We start from the raw sequence: 21,619 nt of genomic DNA, 5'->3' as shown, positions 1-21,619 counted from the left end.
TGATATCTTTTTGCATAGAACAAATTCTCTCTTTTTTTTTTGGTATACAGTGTAGACAATAAACGTACTTTCTTTATATTCTCAAACGCAAAATACTGTATTTTATTTCATTTCAAGTAGTTCTTGCATGCGGGCTTGTAATTTTGGCACTTCTTGTAGTTTTTGCTCAATCTACAAGCACATGTTTAGTATAATATAAAAAGTCCGTTGTGCACATCTTACCGAATTCTTTTCTTCTTGAAGAGCCAATCGCTTTTCTGCGTCTAATCTTGTAAACACATAACCTCCTTGACCATCATATTGAAGGATAAAGTTATGATACTTCCAAAGTGAAGGGCGATGAGAAACAGTTAAGAGCGAAATACCAAGAGCTAAAAAAGGCAAGTTAATATCATACCTGTGCTGATGTTTTATTTCCTCTCTTTTACATGTAGCATGCGTATACATAATTTTCTCAATATCCATACTAACTGCACTTGTGCATTCATCCAGAATGGAATAACGAGGTGCATGATAAAACAAGCGAGCCATTGCAATCTAAAATCAAATTAGCTTTAGAGATATCTTGATGGTATTGCTATCCAAACAGCTTACACGTTGCTTATCACCTCCAGATAATGATAGCGACCAATCTTTTTCACTGTCCCATCCTCCTTCTCTTTCTACAATATGTTCAATTTGAACAACCTTGAGTATATCCAATAGGTCTTGATCAGTTACATTTTCTATACAAAAAATAAATAATCCAAGTAGTATGATAGTTTTTTTCTCATTCACTTACTGGCGTTCATGTCTTCAATTGTATCAGGATATAAGATCCTGTATAAAAAAAAATAAGATATTATGGCTTAGATTCTTTTTAGAAAATTACTTACTGGTCTCTCAAAGTACCCAGAGAAAGATAAGGCCTTTGAGGAATATAAAAAATGTCTTTATGACTAGGTTTATGGACCGTGCCACCGTAAACAGGCCATAATCCACCTAAAATACGAAACAAAGATGATTTTCCACATCCATTGGGTCCAATAATAAGTAAATGCATCTAAAGTTTTGAATATGAATTGGCTATTAATTATAAAGAAGAAAGGTCTTACTCCGGGCTTAACATGAAAAGTGAGCTTAGGTACCAAAACATCGCCATTGGGACTAACAATAGGCACATCTTTGAATTCAATATTTTCGCTTTGAACTATTGTGCCTCGACCTTCCAAGCTTTTAGAATTGGATTCGATTGAAACCGAAGATACAAGATTTTTTTGATATTTTCCAATCTTGACATCCTCAAATACCTGCAACAAATCATTCACCTAATAACAATTATAAAAGGGGTTAATGCTGGGAATTATGCCTATTTCTTGGTACGTTACTCGGCTCGTATAACCTGCTAATTCTGTTATCTCTTTATATGCATACATGATACGACCAGCAGCGTCTGAAGAACTTAATAATAAACGGCGGTTGGTAACAAAACCTAAAAATTAATTGATATAAGATTTATCAATTTTTTTTTCTTTTCTTTTACTTTCTGTACGTCCACCGACGGAACGATCGAGAGTATTTAATCCAGGTATCTTGAGAAACACAGGAACTGAGCACAGCAACAAACCACAGGCACCCCAAAAGTACTTGATAACGAAATCTTCCATCATACTGTGTGGAACACGAATTCTAAATATCCTATTCATATGTCGAATCAGGGTATAATAACTCTTGTCTAATTCGGCCTTTTCTATGTCCTGTCCATCATATAAAGAAATCTCTTCTGCATTTTCAATCAGGCGAGAGTGTCTGAATCTAAATTCGCCTTCTAGCTTCTGTTCTTCTGCAACCATTTTACCAAAGGATGGTGTGTATTTCCTCATAATCATGGATGACAGATTCACAATAGAAGTTCCAATAAATACACCCTCAAAACCTACGTTAAGGGACAGTTGATAGTTGTAAATGAATACATCTAATATAGGTTTGGCCAGATTAGAATATAGCTCGGCTAACGAATTGGAGAATTTCATAGTATCTACAGTAATGCACTGATCTGCGTTTTTAATTCGATCGTCCAAATTACCAACAGCATAGAATGTCATATCTGTTAAGTATTTTTCGTGAATGTACGTTGTGAGACGTGTACGGAATTGAATAGAAAGCTTGTTTTGCATATAGCTCAACTTACGTATGAATTAGGACTAAGGGAATATAACTATTTACATATACGTCATTTACCATACTGTTGGTATAGGTTGCAGGTACAGCTACTGTCATCCACCAAACAATGCCCAAAATAAATTCCTTTATTTGCCCTCTTACTAAAGCGCTCACAATCTTGCCATCTAAAGCAGCAATATAAACAGACAATACTGTTCTAAAGACTAGATGCGAAGATAAGTAAGGACATGTACATACTATACGTGCTTATAGAAATATACCCAAGAATCCAGAATGTATTACTAATAACCAAAACTCCTTTGAACGTAGACCAGGCATAACAATCTGCAATAATCTGTAAAGTTGCTTAAAGAAGACTACATCCACCTATACATGTATTGCTAAATGAGTTTCTCTTCAAATGTTATGTAATTGTACCTCTGCTTTCTTTTTGTTAATCTTCTTTCTAGTCTTTGCATTTTCCTTCTTATTCATAGCCTTTACAATTTGTCTTATAGATAAAATAGAGCGTAATATTAAAAGAAATATGATTGAACGCTGTACAGTTGTGCGATGCTTTCCATATTGTCTAAATAGATTATTTATATAAGGAAGAGCAGATAGTACCCAGTTTGGTATAGCAAGTTTAGAAAATACGTTGGGCATAAAGAAAGACGAAATACAAAAAAAGGGGGAGAAAAGTCCTTATAAATTCAATTTCATGTGATAATTTATTCTCAAATATAACGTTGTGCATGAATGGAGAACTTTTTTTATTCATGAGATTGGGGATCATATCACCTTTACTTGTTTGGCTAATAACAGTTTTTTTATGCTAATTCAACCCTACTTGTCAAAGAGTCAGCATCTTTATTCCTCTTAACACTGTTCCAACCAACATAATCTTCAGTTTCGCTATATAGTTTGCCTCAAACGGGGCTAGCAAAGAATTCTTTGTGAACGGATAATGTTCCATTTGATACTTACTGAATTATAATATAAAAATTGGAAAGTTATTCTTTGTTATTACCAGTCTCGCTTAAACTGAGTTCTAGCTTGTATAATGTCATTCTCTTCCTATTTTTACGCGTTTAATTTCATCCGTTAATATTTTTGGCTTTTGCAGTTGTAAGCTTAGAATAATTCTGCGTAACTTGCTTAAATTTCCACATTGGATATAATAATAATCGAAATTAGAGCTTATTGTAAATGTGAAGCCTTATAAAAAAAAGTAATAGCAGGCTTTTACGAATATTAGTAAAGCCAAAGCTTGGAATTTTAGTCCTTCATCATTCATTATCTATTTTGAAAATAAATCTCTTAATAACCGAACCCTTTTATTGAAAAGAAAGACTAACTCTAGACATCAGAATCATTGATAGCAGAGTTAATATCAACTCTATTTAAATATCGATTAGTAAAGTAATAACATAAGCTGTTTTAACAATCACACATATTTTAAAATAATTTGTCTTTCAATTCTTGGTAGCTAGGACCCGAGTCAAGCGACTAACTGTGGTTCCTGCGCTGATGCACAGCCTTCAGATTTCAATAACCTACCCAAATATATAACCATCACTTACTACGGCAGGCTTCTCCAAGCAGTAGACCTTGTGGTTCTTCCATAGTGTATAATATGAAGTTACATGGTCTGTTTGTTGTACCGGCACTTGAATCATAATCGGGTTGGCTTATATTTACAAACCATCGTTGTTAATATTGGAAGGTGTTACTAATCGAGTTTGCTTCTACTGATGAGAGTTCTTTTTTTTTTTTTTCAAAGATAATAACATATCCTGGTTTGGAATTGTGAAATATTCACATACAGTATGAATTTGGTCTTTTTAGGTACAAAGCCTTCATTAGCTATTAAATGGATGTTATTCACTTAAAGTAAAAAAGCGCATAATCATGGGAGTGTATAATTGCTAATTATATATCTATGATAAAATAATTTATTTGATCGAGTAGTAATTTACTATTGATGCTTGATAGCATTATCCAAATGAAAAGTGAAGCGTTGCAAAGACTTCATTTCTTTCCCATCTCATTTTTAACAATAATGACCCAAAGCCTACTTCATTTACTCGATATCAAGTCCGAAATTGTCCAAATATACAGCCAATCAAAGTTCAATAGCCGCTTAGCATTTCATCAAATAGCGTTAAAAATTCAATACATCATCCCGCAATCTTTATTTAATCTCCCTTGCTTTTCCCCAACCCTTTTTTTTCTTTTTTTCTTTTTTAAAAAACTTTATATTAATAAATATGGTTGAAGCTGTGTAAGTTTTAATGAAAAATAAACGCGTTCGAGGATTGTATGATGTTTATAAATCATCCTGTAGTGCTGACATTGGTCTTATTGGTTTGGCTGTCATGGTAAGTTTAGATCTTATGACGGATAAGATTTGCTTCTAACATGTTTCTAAAGGGTCAAAACCTTATCTTGAACATGAACGATCACGGTTATACTGTTTGTGCCTACAACCGTACTACTTCCAAGGTCGACGACTTTTTGGCTAACGAAGCCAAGGGTACCAAGATTGTTGGTGCTCACTCTGTTGAAGAGCTCTGTGCTAAGTTGAAGCGTCCCAGAAAGGTCATGTTGCTTGTCAAGGCCGGTTCTGCTGTTGATGCTTTCATTGACCAATTGCTTCCCTACTTGGAAGAAGGTGATATCATCATCGATGGTGGTAACTCTCACTTCCCTGACTCTATCCGCCGTACCAAGGAATTGGAGGCCAAGGGTATCCTCTTTGTTGGTTCTGGTGTCTCTGGTGGTGAAGAAGGTGCTCGTTTCGGTCCTTCTTTGATGCCTGGTGGTAACCCTAAGGCCTGGGAACACATTAAACCCATCTTCCAAGACATCTCTGCTAAGGCTCCCGATGGTGCTCCTTGTTGTGAATGGGTTGGTGAATCTGGTGCTGGTCACTATGTCAAGATGGTTCACAACGGTATTGGTAAGTCTTGAAAAAAAAGAGAGAGAAAAACGTAAATCTAAAACGCGTCCTTTTAGAATACGGAGATATGCAATTGATTTGTGAGGTTTACCAAATCATGAAGGAAGGTCTTGGTTTGTCTCACGATGAGATGGCTGAAGTCTTTGAAGAATGGAACAAGGGTGAATTGGATTCTTTCTTGATCGAAATTACTCGCGATATCCTCAAGTTCAAGGACACTGATGGTAAGCCTCTTGTTGAAAAGATCAGAGACACTGCTGGTCAAAAGGGTACTGGTAAGTGGACCGGTATTGACTCTCTTGACCGTGGTATTCCCGTCACCTTGATCGGTGAAGCTGTCTACTCTCGTTGTCTTTCTTCTCTCAAGGATGAGCGTACTCGTGCCTCCAAGATCCTTGCTGGTCCTTCCAAGAAGCCCTTCTCTGGTGATAAGAAGAAGTTCATTGCCGCTCTCGGTCAAGCCCTCTATGCTTCCAAGATTGTTTCCTACGCTCAAGGTTTCATGCTCATGCGTCAAGCCGGTGCTGATTACAACTGGAATTTGAACTTCTCTGGTATTGCCTTGATGTGGCGTGGTGGTTGTATCATCCGTTCCGTCTTCTTGGGTAAGATCAAGGATGCTTACCAAAACAACCCTGCTCTTGAAAACCTCTTGTTCGATCCCTTCTTCCAAAAGGCTACTGCTGATGCTCAAGACTCATGGAGAGAAGTTATTGCTCAAGCTGTTACTATGGGTATTCCCACTCCTGCTCTCTCTACTGCCTTGAACTTCTACGATGGTCTTCGCCACGAAATTCTCCCCGCTAACCTTCTCCAAGCTCAACGTGACTACTTTGGCGCCCACACCTACGAACTTTTGGATGCTCCCGGTAAGTGGGTTCACACCAACTGGACTGGTAAGGGTGGTAACGTCTCTGCTTCCACTTATGATGCTTAAACTATATTATTGTATTTTTATATTTCAAGAAAAAAAATTGTAAAAATAAACAAGAAAAAAATAGGGCTATTTTTTGTCATGTAAAACTTTTGAAACTCCATTACTTTTAAATTGTTCGCTTTACAGTTAAAGAAACTAGGTTGGGCCAATGAAAAAAAATTTTGGTCAATTTAAAATTGAATTAGGACACGGTTGCCAAAAAAAAAAACTTGTCCAACTTACACTGTACAGAAGTATGAGAGAGTCATATCAATCACACGGAAAGCTGGCCACTGGGATCTAACTAACGCACAAAGGCATCAAGACGCTGATTTTTGGTTTTTGCAGCAAATAAAAATATATCCAGTATGTTATGAGCAGCCATGATATCACGATTCCATATGATATTGCAATTGTTTTGCTTACATTGCAATACCGTATGTACTCTTCGTTTTGATTTGGCGGTTACAACATTGTCTATGTTTCTAGTCTTGCATTTGTTGCAGATTTGACTTGTTAAGTATTCATCCACCATGCAAATATCAAGCTGCTTTCCACAATATTTTTTCAAAGCCTTCTTAATCATCCGTACAGGAGCAGATTTATTTCCACGGAGGCTGGAACCAAACATACCATCACCAAAAGCAATGATGGTTTTCTTGGATCTTTTTTCGTGATCAATGGGAGCAGAAGGATAGTATCTATTCTCTTTCTTGGTAGATGTTCTTACGCCTGTAGTTGCTTTTTCATCGTATTTGGCACTACCGTGAATGAAGCGCTTACAGATCTCATGAACACCTTTTTGTTTTCTAATGTAGCATTTGAACTTCAGCTTTGACGACCTACACAGATTTTTGCATGTTGCTCAAGTAAACAAGTAAAAAAAAAATCATGTTTTTACTTACCAAGATTTTTCATTGTAGTAACTTGTAATATCGTCATATAAACTTAGTCTTTCTTTGCAAGCTTTTAAAAATTCTGCCATATTGGATGTCTTTAACGAGCTTAAATTAGAAATTTTCAAAAACTGAGCCTTGTGTTGTTCTTGATGCTTTTTTCGTATAGAATTCGCATCATTATAGCCACACAAATGATAGTACTCCTCCAAGCTTGTAGTCCTTTGCCTTCCGGATGTATCGACGGCAGTTACAAGTGTGGCAACACCAGGATCTACTCCCCAAATTTCACAGCCATTTTCAATATCTTCGAGGAAGTCCTCAGGTTGTTTTCCCAGTAGAGTATCTATTTGTTTTTTCTTCCTCACTCTAGAAAAAAGGAAAGAAATCGAATACCCATCGGTATATATAACGTTTCTATGTATAACTTGATTAAATTAAGGCTCTTATTTTTCAATTCAACTAAGCTAACTTACTGAAACTGTTTTTTCCCCTCTGAAAGGCTTTTTCGAGTTCGAAATCCCATTTTGGAAAAGTTAAAAAGCCTATAGTAGAAGTCTGAGAGAGCCGATTTATCTTTAACACCTTTTGGGATATTTTCAATACCAGATTGCTTCAACAGTCGCCAGAAAGCTTGGGCATCTATTTGTATTGACTTCATCGCAAATGAGTATACAGGTAAGATGGAAAAAAAGCGATAGCCTCGCTGATCCGTGTATTTAGCAGGCATGAATGTTCCATCTTCAATTCTAGACTGGATACTTGTAATAAATTTCAAAAGAGCAGGTAAATGGGGCTCAAGCTTCTCTAATTTTTTCCCAAGCACTAGTGGTATTTTTGAATTAATGCTTTGCAATACTTGTTCCTGTAAAGACTTGAAGCTTCGTCTATTGAGTATTGAAGTAAACGTGAGTTCTTTTAACTTCCTATAAATGTAGGACTTGGAGGCAAAGGTGGCTGGTTTTTCTTCCATAATATACACCTTCTCATTTATCTTTTGCTGAAGATAGAAAAACCATTTGAAGAATTCATGAGGTTTGGAGTACAGGTCTTCCGCATCGCAGTTCATTGTCTGATATCGACTCCATAATGCATTCATCTTCTCTATGGTTTCTTCTAAACATTGATTTCTTTCTAAAGATGAGGGCCATATTGATTGCTGTTTCTGCTTTAATGTATAAACATAGTGAGAGAGTGCTTTTCTTTGGGCAACTGATAATCCTTTGCAATAGAAGGGAGAAGACATATATGAAAAAGCTTCCAGAAAAAAGCGGGTTGTTCTCCTTTCATGGTTTTCACATACATGGTTGCGTATGAGTACATCGTATTGTTTACACATAATAGACAGAACAGACGAATATCCAATACTCTTGAGGGATTGCAGTATTGTTTCATTGACTTAGCATTCGTTGCAAAATTCAACAAAGTAATCTTGACAGTATTTAGGGACTTTTTTGCCATTGCCAGTTACAACAGTGAAAATAGAATAGACAAGGGTATGATCAATAATTGGCACTTGTTCCCCCTTGTTTAAAATCTTCAAAAAAATATAGTTCATAAATAGTGAGCCTACGTGGATCGCTTTGGTTGTGTAGACCACTACTGAAGCAATCTTTTCAGAAACCCTTGTGTCCGTACATATATTTTATAAGGAGAATTTGATTGCAAAAGTTTCCTTTTTCTCATCAAAAGTGTGAGATGGCTCCTTTTGCTTCTTTTTTGGGCAAAGGTTGGATGATGATCTTGAGTGAGTATTCAATCCGCAAGAAGGACATGTCTTTTCTGTATTGCTTTTTGTTTTCATTCTAAAGTCCTGCAAAGCAAGTTGTTTATCTATTTTCTTCTGTATCTTTTTGGAGGTAGGAGGAAGAGCACTAGGAGCCTGTGAAGTAAAAGCCTGTGAAGTAGAAGCCTGTGAAGTAGAAGCAACTGAAGTGGTCAGAGCAGATGTAACTGATATATTATCAGAATTGACTTCTTGAAAAAAGTAAGGACCATGATACCTCGCAATGTGTTATTTTGGTACTTACTCTTTAAAATCTTTCTTTTTGTTGACGAGCTCTTCGCGGGATCATTTTTATATCTTCGCTTCATTATCTATTATAAGCTTCAGAAAGAAAATAAATGTTTATAGATTTGTTCAAGTTCTGTTACTTTCTATTGAAATCCTTAATTACCAATGAAAATTTTTTGATATATAACAGTAGCAAAACTGATTAATTGCTTTGGAGCATCTCAAAACTATAGCTTGTGGCGATCCAGCGTAATTACTAATCATATGCTTTTCTTGACTATTTAATTAATAGACTGGCAGGTAATGTAATTGGCTATACGGCTTATGTAATGTTATAAGATAATAAGCATTTTGCATAAAATTTATTCTACCTCATATTTTGTAATATACACAGTGGGGGCTAAGTAAATCTGTCCATTTTGAAGATGAATATTCATAACTTAAGCAATGGTTTCAGAAATTGCTGCTTTGTCCAATTTCCATTTTCGCTTTTTCCAAAAAAAGGTGAGTTAAACATTTTAAAATCAATTATTATTCGTCCAGAAAAAAAAAACTAACATTCTGTCTCTCTTTTGTCTCATTTTCCCATCTGTGTCCCATTTTCGCATTGGTGTCCCATTTTGGCAACCGTGTCCTAATTCAATTTTAAATTGATCAAATTTTTTTTCATTGGCCCAACCTAGTTTCGTGCACTTTAATTTCTCTTTTCTCCCTTTTTTTTGTAGACAGATGAGAATCTTCAAAGTTACCGGACTCGGAATAGGGTTCCTAACAGCGACCATTCAAGCAGTATCAGTAGAGCTAAGAACAGATAATATCAAGGCACACATTAGCTCTGGTCAGTGGTAAAGTAGTAAAGCTTCTTTACTGCGAATATGATAAGCTCAACTTGTTCGATAGGTTCATTGAACACTTTTCACCTTGGTGTATTCACTGTAAACAATTTGGTAAATAAGAAAAACATTGCTTGTTATATATTATGTATACTGATATCCAATAGCGCCTACTTGGGAACAGTTGACAGAAGATTTTGGTCATTTTGCTAAAGAAAAAGATTTTCATTTTGGTACGATTGACTGTTCTGTACAAGGAGATTTGTGTGATGAGCATGATGTTAGTGGAACTCCAGAGATGCAACTTTGGAATGCGGGTCAAAAGGTCGAAAAATATACAGAATCAAGGGAATATGATGTATTGGCTGAGTATATTAAAAAGAAGGCCAATGCGTACTCCGAAAACAACAGCCTTGGAGATGAGGAAGAGATTTTTGAGAATGAAGAAATTAGTGAGGAAGGAGAAAATGATATCAACGAAGAACAAGAGAATGAGGAAGAAAATGATTTAAATGAAGAAGAGGCTGAAGATGAAGAAGGCTCTGAAGAAGACGAAGAAGAGCCCGAAGATGTTGAAGAAGAAATCGACGAAGAAGCTGAAGAAATAGAAGAAAAAGTTGTTATGAAGCCTGATGAGAAAGCACAACAAACAGAAGAAACCACCGAAAAAGCATTGCCAAACCCATTGGGTATATCTGTAGACTTGAATGAAAAACAAATGAAAGAAGTTTTATCAAAACCTTCCGATGTGTGGTTCATCAAGTTTTATGCACCATGGTGTCCTCATTGCCAAGCGTTGGCCCCTACTTGGGAAGCATTAGCATCACAGCTTCAGAATGAAGTCAATATAGGCGAAGTCAATTGTGTTGATCATGGAGGTAAATAGTAAGAAAGTGAACAAAAGAGAATGCTTATACATAATGTACACAACACAGATATATGTAATGAGCACGGTATAGAAGGCTATCCTACGTTGTTATTATTTGGAAATGGAAAACCTATAAATTACAACGGTGATAGATCATTAATGAGTCTTATAAATTTTGCAAAGGCAAATGCTGGGTAAGAAAGTAAATGCTCAAAAATTATCCTTTGTTAACCTTTTTTGTTTGTTTACGTTAGCCCGGTTGTAAAGCAAGTGAATATGGGCGAACTTGAAAAATATGTAAAGGCCAAGGATGTATCGTTAGTTTATTTATCCAATAATAAAGAAATACCCGTAAGTAAAAAAAAAAAAAAAAAAAAAAAAAAAAATAGTATGCGTGAGTAACTTAGCTATTTTGATAATGTTAATAGGAACTAATTGAAAGAGCTGCAAGAACTTATATGAATACTGTTTCCTTTTATGCAACTGAAGACGCAAACGTATTCAAAGCGTACAGTGTTGGATATTCTGATCTCCCTGCTGTAATGGTACTTAAGGACGGTAAACAAAAGATGTACACTGCACACGACTTTAAAGACACAGAGAGCAACGAGAAAACACTGTTTGATTGGATAGAGAAGGAGCAATATCCCTTAGTAAGCAAATTAAACCCAAGCAACTATCAATCTATTTTAGAAGGAAAGAAGCCGGTTGTGTTAAACATCATTAATGCGCAAGATACTGTGAGTCAAACAAGGTTTCACAAGGCAGCCATTGCTTGGGATAGATCAAGTCAAGGTGATGGTGCTATCTTTGCAGAGATGGATCATGCAATGTGGGGACAATATGTACGAGACAAGTTCAATGTGGAACATAACAATGTGCCCAAGATTGTCATTTATAACACTGCTGTAGGTTTTTTTTTTCTTTTTTGTTTGTAGCCCTTACTGATTGATTTTGATGTAGACTAGCGAATATTTTGATAAGGATGTTAAAGGTGTTGAATTGTCCAGTGAAAATCCTGAAGGCATTTATTTAATATTAGAAAACCTAGACAGGTTGAGAGGTAGCTCAGCACTTGCTGTACATGAGAAAGTATTCAATTCTGTTCAAAGTGGATTCCATGCAGTAGGAAAGCATTGGTTTATTAGCATCATCTTATTTTCTGTCCTTGGCAGTTATTTGTATAAGCATTCATCAAACCATAGACCCAAGAAGGCTTATATTTTACCATCGCACAACGATTAAAAATACGTTAACAATAAACATTTTTTATTATATTGAAGGCGTTAATGAACGAGAACGTCGAGGTTGTACTGGGGATGGTCTTTTACTACTATCCGTACTGTCATTACCTGTACTGTTATTTTCTTCTAATGATTGATTTATTCTGCCTAAACTAGTATCAATTGGAGGTAGAATAGGCTTAGCTGACCTTGGCGAGCTTGAGGAAGGCGATTGGTTGACTATATCCACTTTCATTGCTGGGCGAGGCATTTGCTTTTTCTTTTTGGTATCTTTTGGTGCTGATAAAGGTGATTGAGGATTGCTACTTCTCTGAATCTTTGCTTTCAATGCCTCCATCACTTTGTCATGAGATAACTTGTCTTGCTCTGTATCATTGGATATAGAGGATCGATTGCGCTTTAGTGATGGTCTTTCTTCTATACTAGGTGTCTTTAAACGGTAGTCGGCTGAAGAAGATGGGGGACAAAGCGGATGAGCTGAGTGAGGATATGGTATGGCTGGAGAAGGAGGAGGTCGGTGTTGTTGTGTTTGCTCTGACGGCTGCTGCTGCTGCTGTTGTTGTTGTTGCTGTTGTTGTTGTTGTTGTCTCTGTTGTGATTGAGGTGGTTGCTGAGGATAGTTGAAACGAGCGAGCACTTGCTGCTGAACGGGAGCAAGTCCATAAACATAAGGGGGTGCTGCTGTTCTCGGCTTTGATTGTTCTCTTACAAACTCTAGATCCATTTGCCGAAGTTGAATTCGAGCCTCTTCTGCTTTTAGTGTATCGCGTGCTGCTTTTTTCTGGGAAAACAGAGCTTTCGTGTTAATATATAGTATAAACTAACCTATCTCCCTTTTCACCTTGTCTTCCTCAGATTTAGCTGCTAAAATGCATTTTAGTAGTTCAGGATCATCACTGTAACGATCTAATATTTCTTTGATACTGATTTCGGAAGAACCACCTGGTTGACTGGAAGGTGGAATTGGCCACTGAAAGGCAGAAGTGGGTTGTTTGCTGTGGGGCGACAGTGAATTAGAATGTGATTGGTTTGTCATCTTTCAGCTGTAAAAAAAAGCACGTTAAAAAAATCGGGGACAAGCCCTTTTTCTGAATTCTTTTCATCATTAAAGTGTGTGTAACTCTACTTTTTAAATTGAGAAAAAAACATCAGGAACATCAACTACAAAGAAACTATATGCGTATCTACATAAGGCTTGGATTTATATCTCACGTGAGAGTATACTGATTTTGAAATACTTTAAATTAAAATCATATAGGATAATTGACTATCAAGCTACGATAGATTACAAGTTTTGCTTTGTGACACTTATAAATTTACACTGTATATTTGTATCAAAACATATAAACTTTGAAAGCTCGTTTAAAGTTTTCCGTTAATCTAATGAAACAACTGAGTAAGTACTATGAAAATGAGTAATTATATAAATTACGATCATATACCTGCAAATATAAGTTTGTGATCCGAGCAAGAGAAAGGACGTAGTGTATGCATGCACATAAATATGAATTGCAAAAGAAAAGATTGAGAGTAATTAAAAAAGCGTAAAAGAAGACCAGGTACCAATGATTTTTGGTATTCTAAAGCAAACCTTCAAATGTTGCAGTAGCAACACAAACTGCGTTTTTTTTTTTTTTTTTTTTTATGTTCGCTCATAACAACTGGTAACTCCTTTCATCAAGGCTAACTTTACAGTTTAGCATTAAAATAGAAAGAAGTAAATCAAGGAGATCCTAGCAACACCTTACCCCTTTATATAGTTTTGTTTCTATAGATTTATAACCTACATGAGGCCCGCTCAGTATTACCTGCAAAGATTAGAGCGAATGTATTTAATTTTGGTTTATTTATTGAAATATCCATTTAAAATAATGTGAACTATATCAACCTGATGTAGGTTTCTACTTTAAACATAATCAACACAAGTTGGGTTTTTTCAACCTGCTTGGATGAAAGAAAGATATGCAGATATTGTCAATTGATTCTTTAATGTGTAAAGCAACTATATTTACCTCAATGCATCTTAATTAAACAGAGAGTTCTACCACGATAAAGAACAATAGAATGGGAGATTCTACTGCTTGGAAAAAGAAAGCTGTTTGGATCAGTTTCGCCCTTGAAGTTTGCTCTGAATAAACTCAGAACAGTGGTCACACACGCGCTCACACATAGACTCGCCCTCTAAAAAAATAAGCAAGAAAAAAAAAAAGCTTCCTTTTTTAACAAGAATGCAAGTGATGCCAGTTAGAGTAACGAATCCTAACGTATACACGGTACCAGATTCAGATTCTGAATATGAATCAGACACCGATACGAGTATTATGTACTTTACGACGAGGTGAATTGAGAAGAAAAAGCACAATAGAAAAGGCCTAATGATATAGCTCGTTGGTTTTTAATAGGCCGGCGACTTCATATAGCTCAAAAGATCTAAGCATCATTAAAATTCTTGAGCCTGCAATGTACATGGAACCTTACATGACAAACAATCGTGTAAGCAAAGAATTGGTTTGAACTTTTATGAAAACTAAAGTTTTATTTTACTATAGACAAGGTCTCCAGAAACCAATGAGCAAGAAAAACGCCGACAACTCGCTCAGAAAGTAAAAGAAAGAACAGAAAAGATATTAGAAGAGGATAAGAAGAGACGAGAGAAAGAACGTAAAGAGATAGAAAAGATTAGAGCAAGCATGAAAGCAGCGTAAAGTATTTCCACTTTTGCAAGCGGATACAGCTCTCTGACACTTTAAAATCCTTAGAAATATTTTTGATGAGGATGATGCAACGTTTGAGCAAGAAATGAAGCAGTGGAGCGAAAAGGTAGAAGCTGCTATTGCATACGATAAGAGTAGAAGAGAGACAGAATTAGCAGCTGAGAAAGAACGAGCAGAGAAAGAAAAGAAAGAAAAGGAGGAAGAGGAAAAGAAGAAGCAGGCCGAAAAGGAAAGGGCTGAAAAAGAATTGAAATTGGTGAGTTCTCGGTTATGCTCTCTCTCTTTTCATCATCTTTTAATAGCATGATTGTATTTAGAGAAATTCTGTGGCTACTTCACAAGAAGGATTAGAAGAATACAAAAAACATTTTCAAAAGATTGAATACTTTAAGCAAAATCTCAAACCAAAATTGCAAAGTGACTCGGCATTTAGAAAGCAAATCTTTGAAGCACGAAGACTGGTTAAACGAACGGTTACTCAATTACAATACAAACATAACGTTATCTTTGAAAAGGTAAGCATATCGACCGATCTTCTTTTTTGAATAATATATTGATTTTTTTCTACAGTATACTGTAATGTATAATCACTTGATAGCAGTTCAAGGTCAATCGCAAGAAGCATTTGAGGTTTTATTGAATTTCCTAGCAAAGGCATTTTTAGAACAAGTAAAGCAAGAAGTCCATGCTACACCATTCGCTGCTTACTTTTTAGCTCGATTCGCCTATCTTCTCGTTAGTACCATACCAACTTTTCTCGATTATCTTATGGGCCGTCTTTTTAAGAGATGCCCTTATCTCATTCCCCAATATCATGATGATAATCATGTAAGACCACAAGATGCATATGAAAATTCAGCTTACCCATTATTTTTGTAGAATCTCTCTGACGAAGAAATCAAGCTCAGACTTCATTACAATTACACCAACAAAGATACCAAGACATTTCAAACATTTTTGCAACATGCCGAAGAACAAAAGTGTTATGTTATGTTTTACGGTGCCTTGTGTCAAACCGAACCTGATCCTGGACAGCCCGAGAATCCTTACCCGATCAAGCACGCATGGATCTGGCTGGCACGTATCTCCAACATGCCACCTCGTGAAATCACACCTATTCTTGTGATGGGCATGCTAGAAGTAGCTGCCAAGCGTCTACTAGAAGCCTATCCCACCCAGACGCCCAAGCTTCTAAAACTAATTCAAACGGACATCGTTCCCAAATATCCCAAGAGGGAAGGAAATGATAATGTGGCTGGTATCAAACGTTTGGAAATGTTTTTGGAAGACTATTTCCAAAAGGGCAAATTGAATCGTGTTGAAGAACATATTCCTCCTTCAAAATATTAACAAGTTCTTATTTATTATTTAAGAAATAAAAATTATTATAATCAAGCCGTGTGGATAACGACCGCAAGTCTTCGTCATGGTATGACTTCAGCATGTCTAAAAATTGTAATACTTGCATGGTGAATGCACCTTCAATGTCTTCATGATCGCGTCTGATCTTATTGAGTGACTCGCTATCTTCACTTGTGTTGGCATCGTCACTTTGTCTGACTGCTTCTTGGCACGCGTGCTCATACAAGCGATCCAGCATGATTTTATATTGCAATATGCAATCAAAAATCGCATTCAATCTCTCTGCGAGCACCTTCTCTTTGAGTCCGCTCAGGAAGCCTTTTTCGGTGATTTCATTCAAATAGTTTGTATGTGATTCAATGATAGAATCCAAATCAATGCAGCGATGCTCGATATCATTCTCTAGCTTCTCCCAAGAGCACTCCAACACTTCAAATAGCACATAATGCTGTAGTTGGTATATAAAGTGAATCATTCTCTGTATCGTCATCTGTGCCTGATGAAGGTCCTGCGACACATCTGGAAGCTGAGAAAATTCGCGACTGACTTTTCCCCACTGTCTCCATGAGGCTGACAGGGTATATTCCACCCGTTTGAGTCGCCAGAGAAAATTAAACACTTGAAGGTAGCGTACCATGGCGTTCGGATTGATGACAGTATTGATGGGGGCATCGACGTGGTAATCCAGCGTGAATACGTCCCAGCCTGAATCATTCTTTTGGATCTCGAGTAATCGGACGTCCAGTCGATTCAGAATCTCTGGTTCATCGTATTGAGCGTTGGAGGATCGAATGGTGGTCTCCAAGACACCGGTCAGGTTATGACGAAATAGTGTCGTGGCAGGTTTGTCGAGCTTGACTCTATGGAACCGTATAAGCATCAAGAGATCAACACAACCTTCCCTTCTTAATTACCCTAATACATCCATCAAGTATTGAATAAAATCCCCTTGTCCAAGCAGTAAGTATCTTTTAAGAGCACGTAGATGATCCATCAGTTTATATTTCGTCTTTAACAAGTCCAAGAGAGACTTGCTTGTGTCTAAATAGATGGTATCAATAGCCCTTTCAACCGCCTGTAGTTCACCATATTTGAATTTATCCCTTGTGTGGGTGGGTATGTCATATTCATCCATACTGTCATGGCAGCTGTAACGAATGAAATTGAGAGATTTGCCAATCGAAAAAATCTTTTGGGCCAACTCTTTGGAAAGAAAGGAGGGCAGCATGTTTTCACGTATTGAATACTTGTGCTGCCAAAGGACTTCTTCAGATACTGCGAAATCACAAGCAACAAAGAATTCCTCATAAGGATCATCCAGTTCACCTTCATATACCCACCGCTGCAACATATCATAAAACGGTTTGGATACCACCTGCAGCATGTTGGTAATAAACCCTTTGATGAAGGGATCTCCATGCTTGGTATAATTATGCAAAGCGCTCACCAACCCTCCACCTTTTTGGCCTATGAGACACAATAGGTACCTGTGTACAACGTCATGCCACTACACCCACCTACCTTGACAAGCATCCACAAGTATACTGATCAGCTTCATCTTACTGTTGGCATCTTCCATCCAGACCAGCAGCCTTTTGAGTGTCAAACTCTGTTCGTTCATCACCGGGTTCCGCTGAACAAGTTGCTTTTCCACTTGCGCCTCAATGATGGCAATCAATTTGTAATAGGCCGTCAGCTCATCCTGAATAGCCGCACAGAGCGACTGACCGACCAAGCCGATCTTGCTCGAATCCATGTGATCCTCTACAAACTTTCGAACGCGGCCATAGAGCCAACCGGTCTCTGTCAGGCGATAGACGAGTTGCTCTGTCGGATTGGATAGATGAAGAAACTGTTTGTCGATAAAGTATTCATCTGTGGATGGATCCGCCTTGATATATTGTCCGTTGATCCCTTGAAAGACAAAGACCAGATCACGCAAGATATCCGATTCTGACACTATGTTTTCTGTTAGTGGATGTCAACCTTTGCACTCAGACCTACCATTTCTTTTGTATGCCGCCTTGACTTTGGCAAGTTGTATCGCGGGTGGATCGGTCGTGTCGCTAAAATGGAAAGTTAGCCTTTTTCTTTGCATGGCTTGAGAGATTGTTTACATGCATTTCATAATGTTTAAAGGGTCGTACATGGTCCATGTCTTGTTCAACATTAGGTAGTCCAGAGGGAGGGATGGATATCGGACTTTGAGTACCCGACTAGAAAAAGAAAGTTAGTTGGCTCCCCTTTCAGATCACACAATAAAAGAGAGCATTACAGTCTTTGTTGATTCTCTCTGCTGATTTTCTGGTGGTAAATTGTTTAATAATAGGATCAAGTAGAGAACAGACCATCTTTTTTCTAACCGTCTCTATGAAGAGTATATATCATTATGAGTGTTTCACTAAAATTTTTTTTTCTTTCTTTTCTTTACTGATGAAGATAATTTATTATGCAAGTGTGCAAACTGAAATGCCTTTTCTGAAGTTTGTGTATCCTGTTTTACTGTAGCCAAATAAATTAGCAAATAGAAAAAAAGAAGAATTCAAACATATTCTTTTACAATGGTCATAAATGCTCTTAACAATACTGTCCTCATCTGGTATAATAGACGGTTCCTTTTGACTATATAAAGTGAAACAGTTGGCATTAGATCAATAAAGCGTTTATAAAAAGAAAGAACCTTGCAAGTATCTGATTGTATTTTTCCAATAGATCCTGCTGCTGTTTTACAGCTTCTTCGGGATCCAGATGTTCAAAGAGATCAAAACGATCCAAAAGCTTAGAAAGAGTTCGAGACAAATGAGTTGAATCTGATTTTGTGCTAAAGGCTGAAGCTAAAGAATTACGCGCTGTTCTTGAACGAAGGATGGGTGAATAACTCATTTTAAATATAAAAAAAAAAAAAAAGTTGAAGAGGAAAAAAAAAATGTTTATTATTAAATTTGGGTTAAAATAAAGAAGAGACGGGAATAATAGTGTACATGACATCAATAATAATAATAATAAAAATTAATATACGCCTTTGATCTGTTTATCAGCAGTTTCTCTTGGAGGAAGTTCACCAGATAATTCTTCGAGGGTCTTTCCTTTTGTTTCAGGGATCAAGAAGGATGAAAAGATACCGGTCATCATGAAGAAAGCAAAGAGTTCAAGCAAGTGGTCTATCCACTTGTTCGAACCCCCGATATCCTTCAAGAGACCAAAACCGACTTGAGCAACAATGGAGCCCACCTTACCAGAGGCAGCGGAAATACCATGGGCCGTAGACCTGTAACGGGTAGGGAAGCATTCACCAGGAACGATAAAGGTCGTTGTGTTTGGACCAAAATTGAAAAAGATTTGAGTGATTGTGTAGAGAACGATAAAGAGGGCATCCGACGTTTCGAGGATCTTGTTATAACCAAAACCGAGGATGACGAACATGATGGTCAACATAGTAAAGCCCATGATTTGGATCGTCTTGCGACCCAACTTGTCGATGGTGAAGACAGAGATCCAATAGCCAGGAACAGAACCAAGCAAGTTGATAATCACATTTCCCACACAGACACGAAAGACGGCCGTATAAGGATCAGACGAACCCCCGAAGCCAATGTTGGACAAGATGATCGAGTTATTCAGACCGAGACCGTACCAGGCAATGTCAAGAGCGAACCAAGAATAAGCAGCACCAAAGAGGACCTTGCCATTTTCCCACTTGCCAAAATGACTGCAGAAATCAGACCAGGAAGCCTTGGGAGAGGCTTCATCACGCGTGATGGCAATGTTATCCGTATAGTCACCAGCCGAAGCACCTCGTTCGATAAAGGCCTTTGCGTCCCGAATGCCCTTTTCCACCTTTTGCTCAACATCGATCGTGAAACGAGGTGTTTCGGGAATCGTCAGACGATAATAAAGCGCGCACACACCAGGCACAGCACCCAGACCGATGACGATACGCCAGACATAGTCCAACTTGGTCTGGTCGGCCTTGATGGCGCTCTGGAAAGCGGCGGTGACGATCAGACCGACAAGGCCTGCGGTGACTTGACCGAAACCTTGCATGGCAAAGACAGCGGCCATCATGGCCCCACGACGTTTTGTCGTGGCAAATTCAGAGGTGATGACAGAGGACAGAGGGTAATCACCCCCGATGCCGATACCGACAATAATACGCCAAAAGGTGATCACGCCCCAAAAGGAAGCAGCAGGGCCATTGCCTGCTAATGATTGACCGACGGTTCCGATAATGATGATCATCAGCTCCACACCATACATTCTCTTTCTTCCCACACGATCTGCTAAATAACCAAACAACAGTTGACCGACCACGGTACCGACCGAACAAGACACTTTGATGGCTGTGTCCACATTATAAGGCGTCTTGTTACCATTGGCTTGAAGTATTATGGGCCATCATAGTAGATACCAAATTGATAGCAAAGATATCATAAGCATCCGTAAAGAAACCAATACCGGAAACAATACAAGCACGGATATGAAACCATCCAAATTTTGCATTGTCAATCTAATGAAATGAATAAATTGAATTGAATACAACTCTTCACTGTACCTCATCTAAAGCAGCACGACGACGTTCGAGAGCATCTAAAGCGAGTTGATCGTGATTGATTGATTCATCCATTTGAATCGTTTTATGTTCTTCTGTACTAAGTGACATGACAAGAAGAATAAAGAAGAAGAAGAATGATAGATTGACAGAGGATATGAATTTATATTATTTCTTAGAGTACAACCGAATGACTTGACCAAGTAGCCAATCGATTGAAACATGTGGATTAGTGAATTCTAACCCAAATTAGACTCAAATAAAAGAATCAAAGCGTCAGTTGCACGAATAAAAAAAGGGTTCATGTTTCATCCAATCAAACTTACCAAGAAATCCACGCTCAAAATATCTTGTCAAGAAGTTGACCCTTCCACCCTTTTCGTTTCATCAACTGATTTATTGATAAAAACAAGTGGACAATGAAAAATAGTAAAGTTTGGAAAAATGTCAACTAAAAGGTCCTTTAATGTACAAATTAAGAAAAAAAGAAAAAGAAATTGGACAAATTTGGTCAAAATAATCCTTTTTATTTCTTTTGTAAAGAAAACTAGAAATATAAACAGTGATCAGTTTTAAAAAACACAACGTGTTTTATTTCTTCATTTTTATCTTTCCGCAAGACTCAATGCACCACCACACATGGAGTGATTGTAGAAGGATGCTGATTTCTTGATCACAAATAGAATTCAATCACCGTCAATACTAGAACATGCCTTGTGTTTTACCTTTTTTTTCAGAAAGGCTTGTTCTATTCAAGCTTTGTTTATTCCATTTTAAAGAAATCTTTATTTGATAAGCAAGAAAGAACAAGACAGGTTGGTTGATCAAATTAGAATCAAAGTTTTCTTTTATGAATCCTGCAGTAGAAGCCATTCAAAAGAGGACGATTCAAAGCTTGTTTGATCTCTCCATCCACTTTGTTAAACAAGAAAAAAAAAAAAAAAAAAAAGAATGTCAAGCGTGGTAGGTCAATCGACATCGAGTGGAATATAAAAATAACCTCAATTCCCCCTCCCCTTCCTGATCTGACTGACAATAAAAAGAAAGGTGCAGTGTGACATTGGCGTTGTCTGACAAAAGAGGTTGGATATACCTTTTTATTGTAAAGAAAAGGAATGA

At 37.3% G+C, this 21,619-nt stretch overlaps 8 protein-coding genes across 8 annotated transcripts; 4 read left to right on the top strand and 4 right to left on the bottom strand.

Annotated features, from left to right (window-relative positions):
- Positions 1 to 102: 102 nt before the first annotated feature.
- RO3G_04864 (uncharacterized protein) lies at positions 103 to 2,637 on the bottom strand (the record flags this gene model as incomplete). The annotated part of the gene is made up of 13 exons (XM_067659454.1): positions 103 to 171; positions 223 to 371; positions 429 to 537; positions 595 to 725; positions 782 to 819; positions 876 to 1,042; positions 1,095 to 1,307; positions 1,368 to 1,471; positions 1,523 to 1,915; positions 2,066 to 2,144; positions 2,221 to 2,366; positions 2,424 to 2,529; positions 2,581 to 2,637. 13 exons carry the CDS (start codon positions 2,635 to 2,637, stop codon positions 103 to 105), a joined length of 1,761 nt encoding a protein of 586 aa, XP_067515555.1.
- Positions 2,638 to 4,412: 1,775 nt separating this feature from the next.
- RO3G_04863 (6-phosphogluconate dehydrogenase, decarboxylating) lies at positions 4,413 to 6,041 on the top strand (the record flags this gene model as incomplete). Its single annotated transcript, XM_067659453.1, has 4 exons — positions 4,413 to 4,426; positions 4,490 to 4,523; positions 4,576 to 5,104; positions 5,161 to 6,041. The coding sequence occupies 4 exons, from the start codon at positions 4,413 to 4,415 to the stop codon at positions 6,039 to 6,041; spliced, it is 1,458 nt and encodes a 485-aa protein (XP_067515554.1).
- Positions 6,042 to 6,340: 299 nt separating this feature from the next.
- Positions 6,341 to 8,162, bottom strand: RO3G_04862 (uncharacterized protein; the record flags this gene model as incomplete). The annotated part of the gene is made up of 4 exons (XM_067659452.1): positions 6,341 to 6,348; positions 6,447 to 6,862; positions 6,926 to 7,285; positions 7,393 to 8,162. The coding sequence occupies 4 exons, from the start codon at positions 8,160 to 8,162 to the stop codon at positions 6,341 to 6,343; spliced, it is 1,554 nt and encodes a 517-aa protein (XP_067515553.1).
- Positions 8,163 to 9,659: 1,497 nt separating this feature from the next.
- RO3G_04861 (uncharacterized protein) lies at positions 9,660 to 11,876 on the top strand (the record flags this gene model as incomplete). The annotated part of the gene is made up of 7 exons (XM_067659451.1): positions 9,660 to 9,775; positions 9,831 to 9,877; positions 9,931 to 10,641; positions 10,699 to 10,825; positions 10,886 to 10,982; positions 11,060 to 11,539; positions 11,595 to 11,876. 7 exons carry the CDS (start codon positions 9,660 to 9,662, stop codon positions 11,874 to 11,876), a joined length of 1,860 nt encoding a protein of 619 aa, XP_067515552.1.
- A 488-nt stretch (positions 11,877 to 12,364) lies between these two features.
- RO3G_04860 (uncharacterized protein) lies at positions 12,365 to 12,499 on the top strand (the record flags this gene model as incomplete). Its single annotated transcript, XM_067659450.1, has 1 exon — positions 12,365 to 12,499. The coding sequence occupies one exon, from the start codon at positions 12,365 to 12,367 to the stop codon at positions 12,497 to 12,499; it is 135 nt and encodes a 44-aa protein (XP_067515551.1).
- A 2,066-nt stretch (positions 12,500 to 14,565) lies between these two features.
- On the top strand, positions 14,566 to 15,939 carry RO3G_04859 (uncharacterized protein; the record flags this gene model as incomplete). Its single annotated transcript, XM_067659449.1, has 5 exons — positions 14,566 to 14,576; positions 14,635 to 14,845; positions 14,907 to 15,104; positions 15,160 to 15,417; positions 15,469 to 15,939. 5 exons carry the CDS (start codon positions 14,566 to 14,568, stop codon positions 15,937 to 15,939), a joined length of 1,149 nt encoding a protein of 382 aa, XP_067515550.1.
- Positions 15,940 to 16,437: 498 nt separating this feature from the next.
- Positions 16,438 to 18,121, bottom strand: RO3G_04858 (uncharacterized protein; the record flags this gene model as incomplete). Its single annotated transcript, XM_067659448.1, has 6 exons — positions 16,438 to 16,470; positions 16,586 to 16,811; positions 16,866 to 17,418; positions 17,473 to 17,910; positions 17,956 to 18,017; positions 18,069 to 18,121. 6 exons carry the CDS (start codon positions 18,119 to 18,121, stop codon positions 16,438 to 16,440), a joined length of 1,365 nt encoding a protein of 454 aa, XP_067515549.1.
- An 839-nt stretch (positions 18,122 to 18,960) lies between these two features.
- On the bottom strand, positions 18,961 to 20,611 carry RO3G_04857 (phosphate:H+ symporter; the record flags this gene model as incomplete). Its single annotated transcript, XM_067659447.1, has 3 exons — positions 18,961 to 20,313; positions 20,360 to 20,458; positions 20,504 to 20,611. The coding sequence occupies 3 exons, from the start codon at positions 20,609 to 20,611 to the stop codon at positions 18,961 to 18,963; spliced, it is 1,560 nt and encodes a 519-aa protein (XP_067515548.1).
- Between the last annotated feature and the right edge of the window lie 1,008 nt (positions 20,612 to 21,619).

Source organism: Rhizopus delemar, genomic scaffold (genome assembly GCF_000149305.1).
Source record: "Rhizopus delemar RA 99-880 supercont3.3 genomic scaffold, whole genome shotgun sequence".
Taxonomy (NCBI): domain Eukaryota; kingdom Fungi; phylum Mucoromycota; class Mucoromycetes; order Mucorales; family Rhizopodaceae; genus Rhizopus; species Rhizopus delemar.
This window is presented reverse-complemented; position numbering and strand designations above follow the sequence as displayed.